At 48.2% G+C, this 20,896-nt stretch overlaps 1 protein-coding gene across 9 annotated transcripts in view; it reads right to left on the reverse strand.

Annotated features, from left to right (window-relative positions):
- FMNL2 (formin like 2) overlaps nucleotides 1-20,896 on the reverse strand; it is a 569,063-nt gene that overhangs the window by 232,561 nt on the left and 315,606 nt on the right. For all 9 annotated transcript variants that reach the window (XR_013608767.1, XR_013608766.1, XM_078681739.1 and 6 more), the window contains exon 3: nucleotides 5,662-5,742. Coding sequence is in view for 7 of the 9 variants with exons in the window: in XM_078681739.1 (XP_078537865.1) it covers nucleotides 5,662-5,742 (81 nt within the window). In the remaining 2 variants the exon portion in view is untranslated. The remainder of the gene's footprint in view (nucleotides 1-5,661; nucleotides 5,743-20,896) is intronic.

Below are 20,896 nucleotides of genomic sequence, written 5' to 3' on the forward strand. Positions count from 1 at the left end.
GTGCAGTAGACTGATGTCCACGTCTGATATAAACAGAAGTGAGTCTATGAAAAAACACCAAAATTGATAGTGCCCTCCGTTTCAATGCCAACATCTCGGAGTTTCAGTTAATTAACTGCCACCAATTAGTTGACCACATCATACAACGATGCTAAAAGTCTTCACACTGCAGAGTCAATCTAGTTTATTATCTCGATTTCCGGCCTCTCTCCGCTCTGAATATCAATTAGCATTCCCGACTACCTTTCTGTAAAGTCATGCAACATGAGAATGTAGCACTGAAAAGGAAACCTTTTTAAAGACAGAACAGATTACTTTTTTCTCACTTCACCACACAAGTCCCTCCATGTCACATTCTCATCTGCAGCCCAAAAACCCTCAATACAACTTCTGGCACATGGCTAGCTTTTAGCCCTCCTTTGACCCACCTTAACCATATCACCTACAGTTCACCCCCTCCAACCCGATCTTCTCAATTAAATCTACCCTTTCTACTACACTATTTTGCCTTATAGCAGGTTTGTGCTCTACAAACCCACATTAGCTACTGTTTTACAACCAATCGCATTCACATCCGACACATGCTTATCACTTCATTAAAGCCACGGTACCACCTGTCTTACAGCCTCTATCCAAACAGAAACATGAGAATGCAAATTTGCAAATAACTCGGAGAGAGGGGGATCCTAATGGTATGATATAATTTTGCCAGGGGCTCTGATAACCTTGAACCAGTGCTGCTGACATACAGCCATAATCATTGTTTGCTGTACTTGTCACCTCTTGCCTCAACCTATCTAATGTCTTTACTTATAACACCAGGCTTTTCTGCAATCTATTCAACCTATTAATGACACATAATTAAAATCTCCTACTACCTTACTTCTACTCTTCATCCGGCACAAAGTTGCAGCGGCCTCATTCCACATATCCTCCATATTCTCCTGAAAAGGCCCACTGTCACTTTATTTTTCTTCCTATTGTCAACGCAATTGGTCTCAACTTTAGGGAGATGCCTTCCCTTTCTTTTAATCTTACCTTTATCTCTGAAAATCCTGAACACCATACCCATCACACCTTGAAAATTGGTAGTTTCATGTCCACAGAAAACTACTTAAGATACTAATTCAGGAGTACAACTCTGATGATCTGAATGAAGGCTTGTACTTTGAGTCCAATACTCAGAATTTGCTAGTTTCACCCCAGGGAACTGGACAGGTCATTAAATAGGAAAGATGTAATAGAATAATCCTGGTCCTATAACTTAAAGCAATAAATCTAACAAGTGGTCCATATAAACAACGGATTACAAACACTACTGCAATAGAAGCCCCTATTCCTTTTACCCGGTTTGAGGCACACATTTTACCTGTCTTTTAAAAAGGCAAACAGTGTGACCCTGCTCAATATCGACCAGTAAGCTTCATCAATACCAATTAAAAAATACTTTGTAAAATGATCTTAGGTAAATTAAATGATTTGCTCCAGCTTACAGAAACACGGTAGTTCTAAACTGCTTAGTTGCCTTTTATATCTGTAAGACTGCTAGTATTTTCTATCACTTGTTTCTTACTGGAAGCATGGCTTACGAGAAACCCATTTTTGGGCTTATTTCCATGAGAAACAATAAATGGCAGCAGTCTTAAACTGAATGATCAGATGCATTATTTTTTACAAGGATGATTTGTGTCCCTGTATTTTTAGTTAGATTTTAACGGAAATGTGTGGTCTTAAGAAAAAGAATGATTTTTTTTCTCCAATGTTTCTTTAATCACGAATTTTAACTTATACAATTAATGTATAGCTTCATTTTCTCTGAGTTTTAACCGTATCTGTTTGTATATTGCTTTATGCGCGTTTAACGCACTGCCTAGCCCAAAATAAACTTTTCACAAAGCACCAACATTCTGCCACAACACTAAATAAATGTTTTCTAACTTTTAACGTCCAGACTTCCTAGGCACGGAAAAAAGTTAGGACTTTGCTGCTGTAGGATTACTCCTACTTTAGGAGCACATTTCCACCTATTATTCTGCGATTTTCAGCCGCACTATTGAGTACTTTCGGCAGTCAACAGCAGAGAAAGATGTCCTGCAGTACTCACATGCATGCCGTCGACTTATATGGAGTTTCACCTGGGCTTGGGGGTTCTTTCGGACTTCTGAAGATAGGCCCTCACATGAACACACACAACCCAACCTCTAACTCTACATTTTGACTGCAGAAATTCCACCATATTAACCCCAATTGTTTCATTCACTTACTGCACATTACAATTAAACTGCAGATGTGAAACAAAAAAATCAAAAATGTAATGTTTTTCATAAAAAAGGTATTTCCCTGTTGCAGAGGAAAAGCGGGACAATGAAATTTGCCAGCCTGTCGCGCATAATTTGGCTATCTTTTTCTGTGTGACACTGATGCATGAAAAATAAGTTTATGTACATGTGAAGATTCAGAATGCAAAAATAAATCATTCTTCTTAATTAGCTCATCTTAATATACTCAGCTGTAGGATACCTCTGTTTTCAAAGTTCAAGTAATATGACACCTAAAATGAATGGAAGAGGCACTTGGTAAAAACCTCAATAAGAGACTGCGAATGTCTTTAACTAATGAGAAGTGAAAATAATACATACTATAAAGCAAAGATTGTGAATGGACAGGTTGACGACCAGGGTTATACGTGGACACGGATCCAGGTGTCTGGGGTGAGAAATCCTCTGACCACACCCCTTATAGAGGATTGAGTTGCTGTAATAATTAATTAAAATAGCATCAAGTGAAAGGACCGTATGTGAGGACATGTACAGAGGAGCACAAATGATTGAAATCCCTGATGAAGTTCAGCATGGTCTGAAAGAAAATGTTAGGTATAGCATGGAAACGGGAGAGCAAGGAGTGGGCGGAAAAGGGTAGTCTAGGACTGATGCATGAGCAGGGGCTCAACCAAAAGGAGTCTAGGCCTAACCCTAGGTCGGGTGGTGTTAACATATGATTACTAGGATTAGGAGAAAAGGAACTGACACAGAAAGACCCAGGGCAATTCCGCATCATTTTACACCAGAAAGCATTGGAATGAGGCTAGCAAAATAGAAACTCTGTACCCTTTTGGATTATTTCCCCAATATTGATCACATAAGGCTAACGGGAAAACTACCTGGGTCACAAACAATCTTAATACCTTAACGTCTCTCTTGGTGCAGTGAAGAAACATCTTGCTAATTTATTGAATTTGGTAAAGATCAAAGACTACCACATAATTTGCAAACACTTCACTTGGTTTGGCGATTTCCTATTAGTTAGCATTTTTATTAAGGCAAAACATTTATTAAGGCAAAACATATACCTGAAATACCTCTCTGCTGCTTCATTTGTGGATTAGTCTGCTATATAAACTGCATGGGATTTAATGTGTATAACTCCCGAAGAGTCACAATATTTGTTTCCCCACTGACATTTATCAGAGCACACTTGTCCTCTTCTTGTGACATAATTAACTTTGTAAAGGAAACATTGTTTGTTTTCGATCTGCAAGTTCCCTAAAACGAACACAACTTTCGGTAATTTCCAGACCCTTTTAATTTTCTTGAAATAGTAGGTTTTTTTTTTGTTTTTTTAACTTCTATGTAACTTCTATTCGCCTCATGTTTTTTCACACAATATTGACATTTGGATTTTAGTTCCATGTAATACCTATTTTTTCACATAGCACTGTGTTTATTTATTTTGTGGCACCCTTGATTTGCTCCTATTGGATTGAAATTGGTGCATTTTCCCCTATTTACTTAAACTCTAACACAGTTGAGTTGTGGTAGTTTAGTAAGTTTTACTTTTTGCAGTATTTGGAAAAGATCTGATTTTCACTGTAGCTGAATTATTGTTAAAAAAAATTAGAAAGCTTTACATGTTTATTGATTAACATTAAATACCTTTACATCACGACTTAGCCATACATTTTTAAATATTCGAGAAATAAATTGTCAATTAAGTTTACTAGCTAGTGACCATCACAACTATTCTAGTCAAAATGGCTGTAATTGCTCATAAAAAGCACACCAATAGCGCCTGTAAAATTTCACTGGTCACGACTGTGTGACTCAGAACTTTAAATGTGCCTTTACAAACTGATATTTGTCTTACTTAAGTTTACTGTATGTGCGCAAAAAACTATCATTAATGGCTCTGAATGTCTACTCTTCTCCTCTTCTAAATATTCAAGAAACTGCTACACTACTAACTGTGTATAGATATGTGATCAGAATTTGATAAAGGTAGGGCTTTTGACCATTTTAAAGCACTAAATATACCCTTTGAAAGCAAAGGCATTGTATTGGAGCTAAAGTAAGGCAATGCTTGAAATTAAAAAAAAGGTGCTATGCCCAAAATAGAAATTCTAGCCAGCTCACTGATGTGCTATCAATTCTAATGAATGGTGATGTTAACGCCACTAGCCTCACAATAATAGTGAGAAGACCTTCATTCACAGCAAAGCAGCATTACAGTAGACAAGTTGGGTGCGTAAGGCCAGTTTCACCATAATGCAGAGGTGGAGCCAAAACACTGTGGATTATTATCAGTTCTTGTATATGTCTAGCTGCCACTAGGTAGGGCGGACAAAGGAAATACTTTGTGCGTTGGTTCTCTTTTTCTATTTACATTTTTACTGCTGATACCAGAAAGACCTGATTGAGAAAGTCTGATTACTTTTCCTAAGCAGGGTTCCATATGCTTGGTCAGTGGAGTATGGAATACAAATGTGTTCACACCTAGGTTGCTCAGTACAATTACCTTATAAGCATGATGTCTTTAAGCACAAGTAGGCCCTGTGCAACATCATTATGGGGCTTTAATAACACACCCATTGTGCAGTGCAGTCATATTTTGCCAATATAATGAACAATAATATGAATAGAAGCTGGCAAATATAAATCTCTTCTCAGTGCTTTTCCAACAGTGACATACTGGCTGAACTATATACATATTTATATTAAACATTAGTAGAAGACTATGAAGGACACGTCAATGAAAAACCAGCGGGAGCATATTACATCTCTTATACTGTACTTATTTTTGTACTTGGACGAGACAGTCATTATCTGGTGCCCTTGGACAGTCAAGAGAATACAGGAAATGAGGCAAACAGCATTCAGCAACCACAAACAGTGGGACAAAAAAAGCACTGATTGTTTAAGTCGTAGGGATAAGAGAAGCTGTCAGAAACATGATCTGCTGGTTTCCTCTCGCCTTGCTAAAAAAAAAGCTGTTAAAAACATCTGCACAGGATACGAGTACAGATGCACTCCGGAAGTTGATACAAAGGGTTATGTAAGTAAAAGAGTGCAGTACACATGCCGATTCCCTCTTTCCTGGATATGTTGCTGTTTGATTTCAAGCATGTCCTATGGAGTAAGACGAAGCATTTCAACTGTTTGTAACAACTAAAGACGAATTATACGCGATTTGTTATGCCTTTATATGTTGCACCATAAGATCTATAGCTTCTCTTTTTGGCACAGACAACCTTAGGGCTGTCCATAGGCACTCCAGATGGTTTACTCTTTTAAAGTATTGGGGAAGGGAAGCTACCGTGAACCATCAATGCACAGATGGAGTACGAGAAAGTATTAAAAACACCAAGAGAAACAACGCACATCTTACCTTCCTAGTTACTGCAGGATCGAGGTAACCCTTTAATTTCTGGATATACGTGTGTGGTGGATTCTTCACCTGAAACCGTTCCTGTAAGATAACAAAAGTTGCTTATTGACATATGGAAAAGTAATGTACACAAGTATCCATTTACCACACAATATTCTAAGTAACTTACTGTTTTATGATCATAGTACCTAAGTAACTTACTGTTTTGTGATCGTTGTACCTTAGAATCAGGATTAACAGTTACACTTATGTTCAAACTGAACCGCCATTACAGGACAACTTCACTAAATCACATTAACTAGGAAAGGGCAAGCAACAATGTCACGACTGACCATTACTCGAAAGTGTAGAAGGACTCATCGCTTTGAATTTGATAAGATGCGACTGGATAACTTTAGAGGACAGTGTAAATCAAATAATAATGGAGCGATAAAGCCAAAAGGTGGGAGGAAACTGTAAGGATATCACATCTCGACCTCTGACGCTGGTCTGAAACAGGACACAGGACTATAAGGGCAGGTGTACCCACCATCCAAGTAAATCACTTTTTTTTGCAGTTTTACATACACAAGCTTGTCGAACGGCGAGAGCACAATTTTTCTTGAGCACCAGATTACATTACACATTTTTAGGCAGAGGGAGAGCAGCGATTCCCCAGAAACACAGGATGTTAAGAGGAGGCTGAGACTGGGACCTCCCCAGTTGCACGGTCAGCAGCTCTGGCTGTTAGGCCACTTCTACTCTCATTCCTACTGTAACTAAGACCTGGATGATGTGTCCGGACCTGTTAAGGTATTGCGAGTGAGAAACGTAATGCTCCGGAAAAGAGGCAAAACAAATGGCATGGGCGGTGACACAGTCAACTGCCAATTCATGCAAACACACACATAATAATGCGAGTCGGGGCCAAAGTTGAAGGTACACACAGGTGCTGTCTACTTGTAAGTAACTGAAGAGATTTTCACTGGCTGTGCCAGAGATACTAACAACACAGGTAACCACTGGCCTCGGGTAAGTGTTGCAAGTGTCTGAGCTCAGCAGGAGGGGCAAGAACTGCAGGCATTGGTTGATGTGCAACAGGGAGATTCCACAACCCTATTCCAATGCCAGTCTGAGCATGCACCAGCAGTCACAGGACAGGTAGTCAGTGCTTAATGTATGAAGGTTGTGGGTACTAGCACTTATTTACGGCAGCAGCACTTATCTTTTCATCATCAGACTTTGAAACCAGGGCAATAGAGAGAAAAGCAGAAAAGGACACAGAAGAAGGGCAGCACCCTTCATGGCTGCACACTTTCTCTGGCTTTGTTCAATGTGCTTTAATGGCTATGATCAAGGTCACTTGAATAATGTGCCTGGGAAAGGTTCAATTATGCGGCTGGGTTGAGAACATTATACTGCAAGAAAAGGCAAATTAGGCGGTGCAATGTGGCACATTTTGTGATAGTAATACTTGATCATTTTGACATTTTTAGGGTTGTAAACACTGCCTGGGCTTTGGCTGTACCTCATTAGTACCATTTTAACAGTCATATATTGCAATACGGAACAGAAAGGTAGCCAATCAATCTTTTCAAAGGACCTTCCATTGTATAGCAACATGTGTCACTGCGTTTTCAGTAACTTTTGAAACGTTTGAGCAAGAAACAATTTTTTTTGTTAAAATCTGCAGATTATCCTCGGTGTGCGAGGGGCTGCTTTATCTGTGCAATCTCTCAATAAAAAATGTGTTCTCAAAAAAAAAATCTGCAGATTATGCAGCAGGTGATGGACTATGTGGCAAATCGATAATTATGAAAATAATGTCGCAGCCACACGATCATCGCATCATTTCAGTGGCCCTGGTTATGATGCATACCAATCCATAACTACAGACTTTTGGACAGAGACACAACCGTATTTTTGTTTACACTCTTCTCCTACACCTGTGCCTGCGGTGGGCTCTTAAGAAAATCTTCGGGACCTGAACTAATCCATTTTACAAATTAGGCATGGAACTACCTACCACTGACACCAAAGATATCACAATCTCCAGACTGAGTGAGTGTGGGGAAGTAGAAATCAATTATACACACTGGGGTTGAGAGTGTGGGGGGAACAGTGTAGGTTTGTGTGAGCCTGTGTCAGTTCATACATGAGAGAAAGAGAGAGAGAGAGAGAGAGAGAGAGAGAGAGAGAGAGAGAGAGAGAGAGAGAGAGAGTGAGTGAGTGTGTGTGTGTTGGTGCATGTGTACATGTTGGTAGGGAGAGTAACCAGATACAATAAGCATTAGAAATGCAATAGGTCTCGCATTTATTTGAGTCAGAGATATTGGTATAGCTCAACAGCTAATGGACAGAAATTGCCACTTTGCAGGTGCCGAACTGTGCACCGCTCTGTGAAACAGCCTGAAAGCCTAAAACGATATTGATAGCCTACAAAATAAACAGGCAGATCAGGATGACCAGGAGGAACCGTGGACGTATTGGGATGGCCAACGCAAGCAAACAATGAGTGAAATCAGGGGCGCTAGAGGGCGAGAACGCAGAATGGCCGCACTGTAGTGAGGCTCCTGCTCCCTGGACTGATGATCCTATAATTATCCTTTTCCACCACGGTCAAAACCTATACAAATAATGCACGGCTGTTGATGGTACTGGTCTGCAGACTCGGTGAAGATTTGGACGCGATCTGACCTTGCAACCCGAAGATATCGGCAAGGAAGTGTGAGACCGGGAGCTGCGCTGGACCCTGCCTGTTCGCGCTGCTTGGGGCTAGTAAATACGCTACGCCGCGGCGGACCACGAGGCATGCAGGCCTCAAACGATGGGACACAGGAATAGCCCCTGCATTCCTCGGCGGATACGCTGCGACAATTCTTGACGACACGTCCATTGTGCCTAGCACTGCCAGCACCAGCGGACCCACCCATCAAGCATCTGGACATTTGGCAGACGAGCGGCAACGGTCTAATTGAGCTGGCCGGAGAAAGGTGTTGAGGCATACGGATCAAGGCGGAGCGGACAGACGGGGAGCATAGCGGAGTGCGATTGACACCGGTGAGTTGGGGTGGCGGACGCTGGGGCTCACGAACGGGAGAGTGGGGCCCCCCCCTTCAACGATACCTGCTGGAGCTTGTAATACCTGTCTGGGCGGGCTGGCCTGGGAGAAACACGACTTCCCTCTACACGTCCCGTTTTAGCGCTGCTGTTCGGTGATCAGGCGCTCAATTAAAGTGGGACTGTGTCATCGCCGCCGGGACGGGACAAGTGGTCGCCCGGGTCCCATAGCGGGAGAACTGCGTGGCGGTGCCTCACGCTGTACTGGGCTGGTGGGAGCGGCTGTGACCCACGCGAGAATCGGCCCTACTGCACGCCTGATGACATGATTGAGAGAGGCATGATGCATGTGCGTGCACAAGACCTGAGGCACTGCCTGAACGGCTGGTATCGTGGCAGGGACATTACACAGGTGGGAAACAGCAATGGCGCACCAAGTAGGATAGGAAGCTGTGTACCTCTTGTACTACGATTTCGCTTTGCCCATCAATAACAAGTGAGGACTAGCTGTAAGCACAGAGAGAGACACTGTTCAAGGCATTGATATCAATAGGCAGTAAAATTACATATATTGCTTCATGACCCCTGAATTGTGCTACTACTCGTCTGGACTACGGTGCGAGGCGCTTCAGACGGGATACACCCACCGGCACTATTTGATGTTGTCAGTTGGGCACTGTATGAAGTAAGTGCTCCTTCCTTTTACTCGCGCTATTGCTGGGAGCGTTCTACACATCAGGAACTAAAGGACGGTTAACATTGGTTGCTGGCATTCGTGGGAGGTGATCCCACTCCTTACTGAGGGGTTGCATCTGCTTGCACTGTCTGGTAGACCCTTGTCCAATATTGGTAGAGACGTCCCGAAGACCTGCTCTGTGCATATGAGTAGGGCTTCCTGCCACTCCGGAGAAGAACGCTTGCAACGACCTTCGCCAACTGCTACAAGATCCTGCGGGAGACCCACAATGGGCAAACTGGACAATTGGCAGCCTGAACTGTCCTTTGATGCCACGACTTCCAAAAAGGGATTGCTAAAAACACCGGACGAGATGGTTGCGCAAAGTCCGGCTGACACTGGAGCGGGGGCGGGGGCTGGATCTTCCACGTCTGACATACAGCTACTTATGCAGGAAATGAGGCAGGGGTTCGCTACAATAGTTGATAAAGTCGATCGCATATCGTCTAGAATGGACGCAATTGCACAGAAAATGGATGTACACGAGGAGCGAATCACCGAGGCTGAAAGGCGTATCTCTGACAATGATGACACGACGGCCTCGCATGCCACCCAGCTCTCGAGAATGGATAATGTCCTCAGAGTCATTGCCGCGAAAAATGAGGAGTTGGAGGCCCGCAGCCGACGCAACATCCGCGTCATAGGTGTACCAGAATCCACCAACAGTGGAGTGGGCGCATGGAAGAGTACGTAGAGAAGATACTGCTGGCTGCAATTGGGACTGAAGCGTTCTCCAAACAGTTCATAGTTGAAAGAGCGCACCGCTCACTTGGTCCGCGGCCTAAACCGGGGGCGCCGCCACGGCCCATCATTGCAAGGCTTCTCAATTACCGAGATCGGGATACTGCATTACTAGCTGCACGCACCAATCAAAACTTGTCATGTGATGGAGTCAGTTTTTCCATCTATCCAGATTTTACGCCCATAGTACAGGAGCAGAGGCGTAAGTTTTTGGATGTTAAGAAAAAACTTCATACCTTACAAATAGACTATGCACTCCTATACCCTGCAAAGCTGAGGGTAACCCACCAGCCTAAACAACATTTTTTCACGAATCCGCAGCAAGTGGAGGATTTTTTGAAGGGTCTGAGACGGGAGAGATCTGGACGTCGACAAAATGGAGATGAGGGACAGTGCGGCGAACACTTACTAGAAGAAGATGAGTAACGTTGCGCTGGTGGATGCTGCAGTACTGTACTGTAATACTGGAGGGCGCGAGGACGCCCTCAGGACTGCCTCTATCATGGACTGATGATACAACTGTTCGACGATACCTTGGATGGATATTGGACTACTGGTGGTAACGTATTCCAGGCACCACTCCCCACCCCCTACTTTACGCTGTACCCGCTTGCGGTCATGCAGTGTGGAGGATGTGGTGTGCGGGGTGGATATGTGCATTCCTCAGATGACCCCGTGTGGGTATACCCCAATGGTTATGTTTGTTACGGTATGGATGTTGGGGTATTTACTACATGATTGGGAGGGTTGGAGGGGTGGGGATTCTGGCACGTTGGGGATGCTTCAGTGGGTTGAGGGTGGGGTCAGGTCTGTCGAGTACTGCTATGCGACATGCACTACCAGACTGAACTGATATCACTGCATTACACCTACACCAGTATAGAAGTCTGGGGTGCGGGCATTGCAGACTTATTGAACGACAGGATGGGTTGTTATGTCTTTTGTTGAATGGGGAGGAGGATGGGGATGAGGTATGGTTGGGGGTGCCTAGTTGGGGTTAGGATGAGACTCCGGGCTTTGAGCAGACGTGTGAAGGGTGTGATGGACTGCTAAATTCTGAAATGCCACGTCTTAGCAAACTGCGGATGCTGGAGGGAGGGGAAGAAATACCGTTTCCAATGGTCGGTGGGTGGGATGGGGATGCTGGAGAGTTGGGGATGCTTCAGTGGGTGGGGGAAGGGGCAAGATGTGTTGAGGATGTGCAGCCCAATCGAGGGGAGTAAGCCAGTTGGTGGGCAGCGGGGGAGGGCGAGCTTTTCTATGGGGGAAGGTAGACGGGGAGGATCAATTGATCATTGTTACACATATTCAGGTATGATTGTTGTATATGAGAAAAATATTCGCTGCTTCAGAGGTGCGGATTCATACGGAGAGAGAGCTACTCAGAAATATTTTGCAGGCGAATTGTATAGATTGGCAGGATAATGACGGGTACTGAGCGTGATGTAAAGATAACAGTATTGTCTTGGAATATTCGAGGATTGAATGATGCTAGGAAAGGAAGGAATGTGGTTGCATATCTGGAACGGCACCATGTGCAAATTGTGTTATTACAGAAAACGCATCTGCGCCCTCGCTCTACTCACACGTTTGCATGCAAGTGGGCGGATGTGAGAAGTTTTTCGTCGTACTCTGCGTATGCCAGAGGCACGGCGGTACTAATTAAAAAATCGGTGCAATTTGTGAAACTGGGAGAAATAGTTGACCTGGAGGGGAGATTTGTTTTATTGTGGGGCAGACTTGGCACTGACACGGTCACAATAGTAAATTGCTACGCACCTAATGTTGATACACCTGAATTCTTTACGACTTTATGGGGTAAGATAGTGAACACAGGTTCGATGCACATTATCTGGGGTGGGGATTTTAATGTAGCTATGGTGCCAGGACTAGATAGATCTGATGGTTGTCATCCGGGCAGGTCACCCCCCGAGCACACTCCCCGTGAGTGAGCCCGGCCCCTGGTGCCGCCTCTGCCCTGAGCTGTGCCCTGTGCCCTGCGCATCTCTGCGGATCTCCAGTGCCTCCTGCCACCAGCTGTGCCCTTGGCTGGGCCTGACCGCCGGATCCGCTTGGTCCGCGGAGCTCCTGTGCCCCCTGCCACCTGCTTGCCTCGCCGCCGTTTTGCTTTTCTTTCCCCGCCGTTTCTCCCTAGCCCCCAGTGCTCCCCACTCCTCGACCAGCCCCGGCCACGTTTCCCGCCACCCCCTCGCCGCTGCCCCCCTGCGGCCCCGCCCCCTTCCCTCGCTCGCCATCCCCATTCGCCACCCCGCTCCCCCTCCCAGCGGCCCCTCCCTCCCACGAGACTACTTAGAGGCCTCTGTGGCCAGTGAGGTGCAGTGACCACTGTCCCTCCGGGCAGGTCACCCCCCGAGCACACTCCCCGTGAGTGAGCCCGGCCCCTGGTGCCGCCTCTGCCCTGAGCTGTGCCCTGTGCCCTGCGCATCTCTGCCAGATCCGCTTCCACGGATCTCCAGTGCCTCCTGCCACCAGCTGTGCCCTTGGCTGGGCCTGACCGCCGGATCCGCTTGGTCCGCGGAGCTCCTGTGCCCCCTGCCACCTGCTTGCCTCGCTGCCGTTTTGCTTTTCTTTCCCTGCCGTTTCTCCCTAGCCCCCAGTGCTCCCCCCTCCTCGACCAGCCCCGGCCGCGTTTCCCGCCACCCCCTCGCCGCTGCCCCCCTGCGGCCCCGCCCCCTTCCCTCGCTCGCCATCCCCATTCGCCACCCCGCTCCCCCTCCCAGCGGCCCCTCCCTCGCTCCGCCCCCCCACTCTCCTCATATGGCAGAGTGGCCAACGCGCAGCGTGCACGCGCAGCGGGCGCGCCCTAAGCGCGCCGAAGGCACGCCAAAGGTAAGCCCGTCTGCGCCCGTCCGCGCCTGGACCGCGCCCAGCGCTCGAACCCCTGGCCCCCGAGGACCCCAGCCCACCCGCCGGACGTACACCGCCGCCACCCTCAACGCACTCAACACCGGCCGAGTCCGGGGATGCTACCGAGCCACCCCGAGACGCACCCACGGACCCTTCAGCTGCCACGCCTGCAAGTTCACCTGCATCCGGACCTGCCCTGCACCAGCACCCGCCAAGCCGAACACCAGCAGCAACCACCTCAAGTGCATCCTGCTCAACACCCGCTCCGTCCACAGACACGCCATCGAACTCTGGAACCTCCTCGACACCACAGCCCCTGACGTCGCCTTCCTCACGGAAACCTGGATGAACGACTCCTCAGCGCCCGACATCGCCATCGCCATCCCAGAGGGATACAAGATCACCCGGAGAGATCGCGTCAACCAGACTGGAGGAGGCATCGCCATCATCCACAGGGACACCATCCACATCACGACCAACACCGACGACACCCTGACTACCGCCGAACACCTACACTTCCAGATCCACACCGACCCGAAGACCACCCTCAGAGGCACCCTGATCTACCGACCCCCGGGACCACGCACACAATTCAGTGAGGACATCGCCGACTTCGTCAGCCCGCATGCCCTCCCCTTCGCTGACTACATCCTCCTGGGGGACATCAACTTCCACCTGGAGAACAACAACGACCGCAACACCACCACCCTGCTCGACAACCTCGCCAACCTCGGACTCAAGCAGCTGGTGTCCACCCCCACCCACCTCGCCGGACACACACTCGACGCCGTCTTCTCATCCAGCAAAGACATCGCCTTCAGCCACGCCACTGGACTCCACTGGACGGACCACAGCTGCGTCCACTTCACCTTCAGAAGAACGACGATCCACCACCACCAGCAACAGGTTGCTCGAAGAAGCTGGAACAAGATCACAGCCGACCAGCTCGCCGCTTCCCTGAGCCAGCACCCTCCCACCAGCTCAGCGAACCCCAGCCGGGCCGCCGACAACCTCACGAAGTGGATCAGCAACTGCGCGGACGAACTCGTCCCACTGAGGACCCCGCCCAGCAGACCCGGCAGCAAGAAGGCCCCATGGTTCACCGACGAACTCACGAGCTCCAAGAAGAACTGCCGAGCCCTCGAGAAAGCCTGGAGAAGGGAGCCAACACCGGACAACATGACCACCCTCAAGCTCGCCACCCGGAAACACCACCAACTGATCCGCGCCACCAAGAAAACTGCATTCAAGGACCGGCTGGACAACAACGCACACAACTGCAAGGAACTCTTCAACAACAACCCCAACGCCGGAAGCAACGACATCACCCCATCGCAAGATCTCTGCAACTCCCTCGCCTCCTACTTCCACAACAAGATCGCGGACATACACAACAGCTTCAGCACTCAACCGACGCACGCCACGACCGAACCACCGCCCCCCACCACCACCCTCCGCGCCTGGACTCCAATCAGCACCGAAGACACCGTCCGCACGATGAACTCCATCCACTCCGGATCTCCGACCGACCCCTGCCCTCACCACGTCTTCAACAAGGCCGACGCTGTCATCGCACCCCACCTGCGGGACATCATCAACACCTCCTTCGACACCGCCACCTTCCCGGAGAGCTGGAAGCATGCCGAACTCAGCGCTCTACTAAAGAAACCAACAGCGGACCCCACCGAACTCAAGAATTACCGCCCCATCTCGCCCCTCCCGTTTCCAGCCAAAGTCATCGAGAAGACCGTCAACAAACAGCTGGCCGCCTTCCTCGAGACGAATGGATCCCTCGACCCCTCACAGTCTGGCTTCCGAGCCAACCACAGCACCGAGACCGCCCTCATCGCTGCCACCGATGACATCCGAGCCCTGATGGACAACGGAGAAACAGCGGCCCTCATCCTCCTAGACCTCTCCGCGGCATTCGACACTGTCTGCCACCGCACCCTTGTGCAGCGCCTCAGCAACGTCGGAATCCAGGAAAAGGCACTGGAATGGATCATCTCCTTCCTCGACAGAAGAACACAGAGAGTCCGCCTACCACCGTACAAGTCAGAGGCCACCGAAGTCATCTGCGGCGTCCCTCAAGGATCCTCGCTGAGCCCCACCCTCTTCAACGTCTACATGAGCCCCCTCGCGGCCTCCCGCCATCGCACACCAACACAACCTCAACATCATCTCCTACGCTGACGACACCCAGCTGATCCTCTCCCTGACCAACGACCCCGCCGCCGCCAGAGCCAACCTTCACGAAGGGATGAAAGACGTAGCCGAGTGGATGACGACCAGCCGCCTGAAACTGAACTCGGACAAGACGGAAGTCCTCATCCTGGGCTCCTCGCCCTCCGCCTGGGACGACTCCTGGTGTCCCCCCGCCCTGGGCACCGCTCCCAAACCAATAGACCACGCACGCAACCTGGGCTTCATCCTGGACTCCTCCCTCTCCATGACCAGACAAGTCAACGCCGTCTCCTCGTCGTGCTTCAACATCCTGCGCATGCTACGGAAGATCTTCCGGTGGATCCCCACCGAGACCAGGAAGACGGTCACCCAGGCCCTTGTCACCAGCCGACTGGACTACGGCAACGCCCTCTACGCCGGAACCACCGCCAAGCTCCAGAAGAGACTCCAGCGGATCCAGAACACCTCAGCCAGACTCATCCTCGACATCCCACGACACAGCCACATCTCCGGACATCTGAGAGACCTGCATTGGCTCCCCATCAACAAGAGAATCACCTTCCGTCTCCTCACCCACGCACACAAAGCCCTACACGATCAAGGCCTGAGCTACCTCAACAACCGCATCAACTTCTACGCTCCCAAACGCCATCTCCGATCAACCAGTCACGCCCTCGCCGCCGTCCCCCGCATCCGAAGAACGACAACAGGAGGAAGGTCCTTCTCCTACTTGGCCGCCAAGACCTGGAACTCCCTCCCTCCCGACCTGCGCCTGACCCAAGACCACCTCTCCTTCAGGAAGAAGCTCAAGACCTGGCTGTTCGAGCAGTAGCAGCACCCCCCACCCCCCAAAGCGCCTTGAGACCCTCCGGGTAAGTAGTGCGCTCTATAAATGTCTATGATTGATTGATTGATTGATCAATATAACAGACATGCTAGGGATGCATTACAAGGTATAATTAGGGAAGGTGCATTGATAGATAGCTGGCGGTTTGTGCATGCTGGGCTTCGCAAGGGGACACATTTTATGACACATGCTGATTCCTGGGCTAGACTTGACTACTGTCTCCTCTCTCGGGGACTGGCACTTGACTTGGGCAAGGTTGCTCATTTACCGAGAACTTACTCGGACCATTGTCCAGTCCTGGTCCAGATTGCTATCCCTGGTTATGGTAAGGAGAGACCCGCGTGGCGCATGCAGCCCACGATGCTTCTGGATACTGTGTTCAAAACAGAACTGGGTGAGGAGATTGCAGATTTTTTTCCTCGAAACAGGGGTTCGGTTGAGAACGTAGACACCATATGGGAAGCGTTCAAAGTGACAATTGAGGGATTCTGCATCTCAAAGGGTTTTGGGGTGTTGCGAGATATTAGGGGCACTATTTCTAAGCTGGAGCGTGAACTGAAAGACCTGGAGGCCAGAATGACTGGGGAATCGATGGGGCCTATACACAAGGACTTTAGGGACAAGCTCACACAATACAAGGAGGAGGTGGCCAGAGGAACCAAGTTTAGAGGCAAATATTGGCAGGCAAGGCGCTATTGCGAGGGGGAAAGGCCGGGTCGAGCCCTAACAGAAATTACCAGACATCCAAGGGGTAACACACATATTCCTGAATTGCACACACCAGAGGGTGGGTCATGCCAAGATACGACGGGCATACTGAACATGTTTACCGCACATTATGAAAGATTATACACTACGCAGCGCACTGGTGAAGTAAGGGTTGATGGATTCTTAGACGATGTAGCGTTGTGCTGGCTCAGCGACGCCGACAGTTTCTAGGCGCTCCACTCGAAATTGATGAAATCCGGGACGCTATTATGTCCCTCAGTAATGGTAAGGCGATGGGTTCGGATGGCCTGCCGGCCGAATTTTATAAAAGCTACATTGATATAATGGCCCCGGTATTGAAGGAGGTCTTTGAAGAGTCATTGGAGGTGGGAGTATTGCCTGGATCAATGAAGGAGGTAGTGATTACGTCACTTTTGAAGTCCGGGAAAGAGCCCGCGGAATGCGATTCGTACAGACCGCTTTCTCTTATAAATTGTGACGCTAAGATATTGGCGAAGGTTCTGGCGACTAGACTCTCGTTGCTTATGACTTGCTTATGACCACGATAGTACTTCCTGACCAGGCGGGGTTTATTCCCGGTAGATCCACTAATCACAATTTGCGCACCCTTTTTTCACTAATTCAAACGATAGCGCCAGACCTACCTGTGGCGGCTGTATTTCTTGATGCTACGAAAGCATTTGAATCGGTTGAATGGAGCTACCTTTTCGCAATTTTAGCCAGAATGGGATTCCCGAAAATATTTATGGCCTGGATACGGCTCCTGTATACTGATCCGGCGGCGAGAATACTGATTAATGGTGAGCTTTCGCCTTCAATATTGATGTCCAGGGGACCAGGCAAGGGTGTCCGCTGTCACCGTTGCTATTCGCGATAGCGATTGAACCCCTGGCTTGTCGCATCAGGCAGCTACACAAACAAAGCGCTTTTAAATGTTTTCAGCGGCAGATTGATATATCGCTTTATGCTGACGTTATATGTGGTGGATCCGCAGACAAATCTAAACTCGCTGCTCCGAGAATTCCTGGTATTTGGTCAATTATCTGGCATACACAATTGGAGGAAGTCCCTTTTTTTCCCCCTGACACCTGCCGTTTCTCATTTCTCGCTGGATTACCCGCTTGAGTGGTGTGACTCAGACTTTCGCTATTTAGGTATTCAGGTATCGCTTGTAAAGGAGGATACGATACGACTGAATTATGGCACTGCCATCACTAAACTGACGGATGATGTTTCCCGATGGATATCATTGCCGTTGTCCTTGGGCGGCAGGGCCTCGCTGATCAAGATGGTGGTCCTGCCTCGTTTCCTATACCTGTTCCAAAACATACCATATTATCCGGGAGCCTTCTTCTTTAAATCGTTGCGGTCGGAACTGTTGCGATTATTTTGGGGAGGCAAGCAGCCAAGGGTGGCGTGGTCGGTCATTACCCAACCTTATGTTAGTGGGGGATTTGATGTCCCTGATTTCCTAATATATTATTTGAGTGCTCAGGCACAATATGCTTATCACTGGTTCGCTCCCACATCGTTCATGCCACAACTGGCTGTGGAGGATTGGATAGCCCGACCTCTTCCCCTTAAGGGTATTATTTATGGCCCGACCAGCGTTATAGAGACTCAGGCCACTACGGTAACCTGCACGATAGATGCGTGGCACCGCATTCTTAATATGCTGCCGGTGGATTATTTATATGCGCTAAGCATGACTCTTGTGTATCATCCGGGGCTATCTCTGTTGCAGGAAGGAGGATTCCACGCACTATGCTATAAACTGAAAGTATACACCTGGGGTAATTTATTCATAGATGGCAAATTCAAAACATGTGATCAGTTTTTTCAGGGCCATTCGCATACACCACCAGAACTTTTTATATTACGTTAGGTTGAGACAGGGACTGCGAAGTGTCCTACCACGATTCCCGGATGAACCTGAAATGGTGCTATCTCTACAGGCTATGCTTGTCTCTGCGGGTGGCCGACATCTGGTTTCGCACCTGTACCGTAATATTCGCGGGCAGAGTGATGGTGACGGGGGTAGGGCACTCCAACACTGGAGTACAGATATTGGCAGGGAAATAACTGAGGCACAGTGGAAATACTGTTGTGGATTGACGGCTAATATTTTGCCCAGCTCTAGACTGAAAATGATCCAATATAAGTTCCTGCAGAGGATGTATTATACGCCGGAGAAAAAGCGGAGATTCCGATTAGCGGACAATGCCAGATGTGCACGTTGTGGATCGGACGTGGTGGGTTTTCTGCATTTAGCATGGGAATGCCCAGTTGTATTTAGCTACTGGACAGAGGTACACTTGGCGCTCCAGGAGATGGTTAACGAGACAATTGATAAAGATCCGCTCACTATGCTATTGGGATACACTATGCAATTGCCTAAATCAATAAGGAAGTTTTTGGATGTTGCATTATTGATGGCAAAGCGCAGAGTGGCGTGCAGATGGGGGAGAGGGCGAGCTCCGAAATTTAAAGACTGGTTGGATGATCTGATTTATTGCCAGGATCAACATACAGTATATGCTGACACACAACCGGTAAGCAGTAGGGCTAGAGTGGAATCCGAGACGATGTGTGCAGCACCATGGATGGGTAGGAGGGGTAGCTAACTACTCTTGACTTGTACTACTACAGAACTTTGCGTGATGTTGAAATATGTACCTTGACGACTGAATGAATGGGATTGCTGGCTGTCTGGATTAGTAATTATGGTATATGCTAATGATCACTAACGAAGCCCGTAAACATGATGTAGCTCTCTTTATTTTTAAATTATGCAGATACATCTGCCATGTGAATCAGCGCTTCTATATGCATACTGGATATTGGTGTGATTACAGCTGGATACCTTCCACAAGTAAAGGAGGAACGGATTCCCCCCCCTTGCTCATGTTATGGTTTAATGTTGGACACATGAAAACTTCGGAGACCTTTGAAAGTGTATATATCACGCAATGATCTGGGAACGTCAACTACTAGGATTATACGACACCGAGCCTCCGGGATGTCGGCAATTGTGCTGTGTTTGACAAGGGTTTTGCAAGGGGACAACAGTGAATGCAGCCGGCCCGAGAGGTTGTTGGCACCATGCAGTGTTACTTTGTGATGGTATAATAAAGGTCTTTGAAACTAATAAAATAAATAAAAAAAAATGAGTGAAATCACCAGGGCGTGACCGAAGCACGCAAAGACAGGAGAATCCGACCCAATGTACCAATAAAAACCCTGTATTTCTAAATGGCACAACAATGAACAAATGGCAATTCATGGGCATGCCAAAAGCCGTTAGCGGAGATAACAATAGCGTTTTAAAAATCTAGCGACTGATTATAATTTTACTAAATGTTTGTATATTCCTCTGAATACTTTTTAAAATAACTGTATTGTGACCCACCTGGGGCTGAGTAACGTTTCCTGGTGTAGCACGCATTGACTCCCGCCCCGGTCCGCCGCGTCCATTGTGGGCGTTTGTAGCGGAGGGTGGAGGAGGAGCCCAGCACTTCCGGGCTCAGGGCGGCAGGTCAGCGCTCCAGCTGGCCCTCCCCCTATAAATGTGTGTGGGACCGCGACCGCGCAGCGGACGCGTACAGCGGGCGCGCCGGAAGCGCGCCGAAGTCGAGCCAAAGTCTAGCCCGTCTGCGCCCGTCCGCGGCCGGACGGGGCGCGGGGCCACTACCCCTGGCTCTCCTACACCCATTATCATAAGGTATGGTAGACAGGAACTGTTAGAACTTCAGCTCCACACTCCCTTACGCTGTAAACATTCCATGAATGCCCTATCAATAAAGAACTGTAATGTATGCACATTTGCTCCAGATAATAATGTGGTGCCTAACAGTGCGATAATCACAGTAAAAGCAGCTCTGCTTAATTGCAGATCTATGCGAAAACACCGTATAGAAATATTTCATCTACTTGAAGATGAGAATATCAATATCCTGTTTCTTACGGAAACATGGCTGGATGAATATTCGGATCCTGACATCATTCAGGCCCTACCACCTGGCTATTCCCTTTCTAGATTGGATAGAAAGGATGGCAGAGGCGGTGGCATTGCCATTGCTACTAAAGCTCCT

The sequence above is a fragment of the Lissotriton helveticus genome, chromosome 3_1, assembly GCF_964261635.1.
Source record: "Lissotriton helveticus chromosome 3_1, aLisHel1.1, whole genome shotgun sequence".
NCBI classification, from domain to species: Eukaryota; Metazoa; Chordata; class Amphibia; order Caudata; family Salamandridae; genus Lissotriton; species Lissotriton helveticus.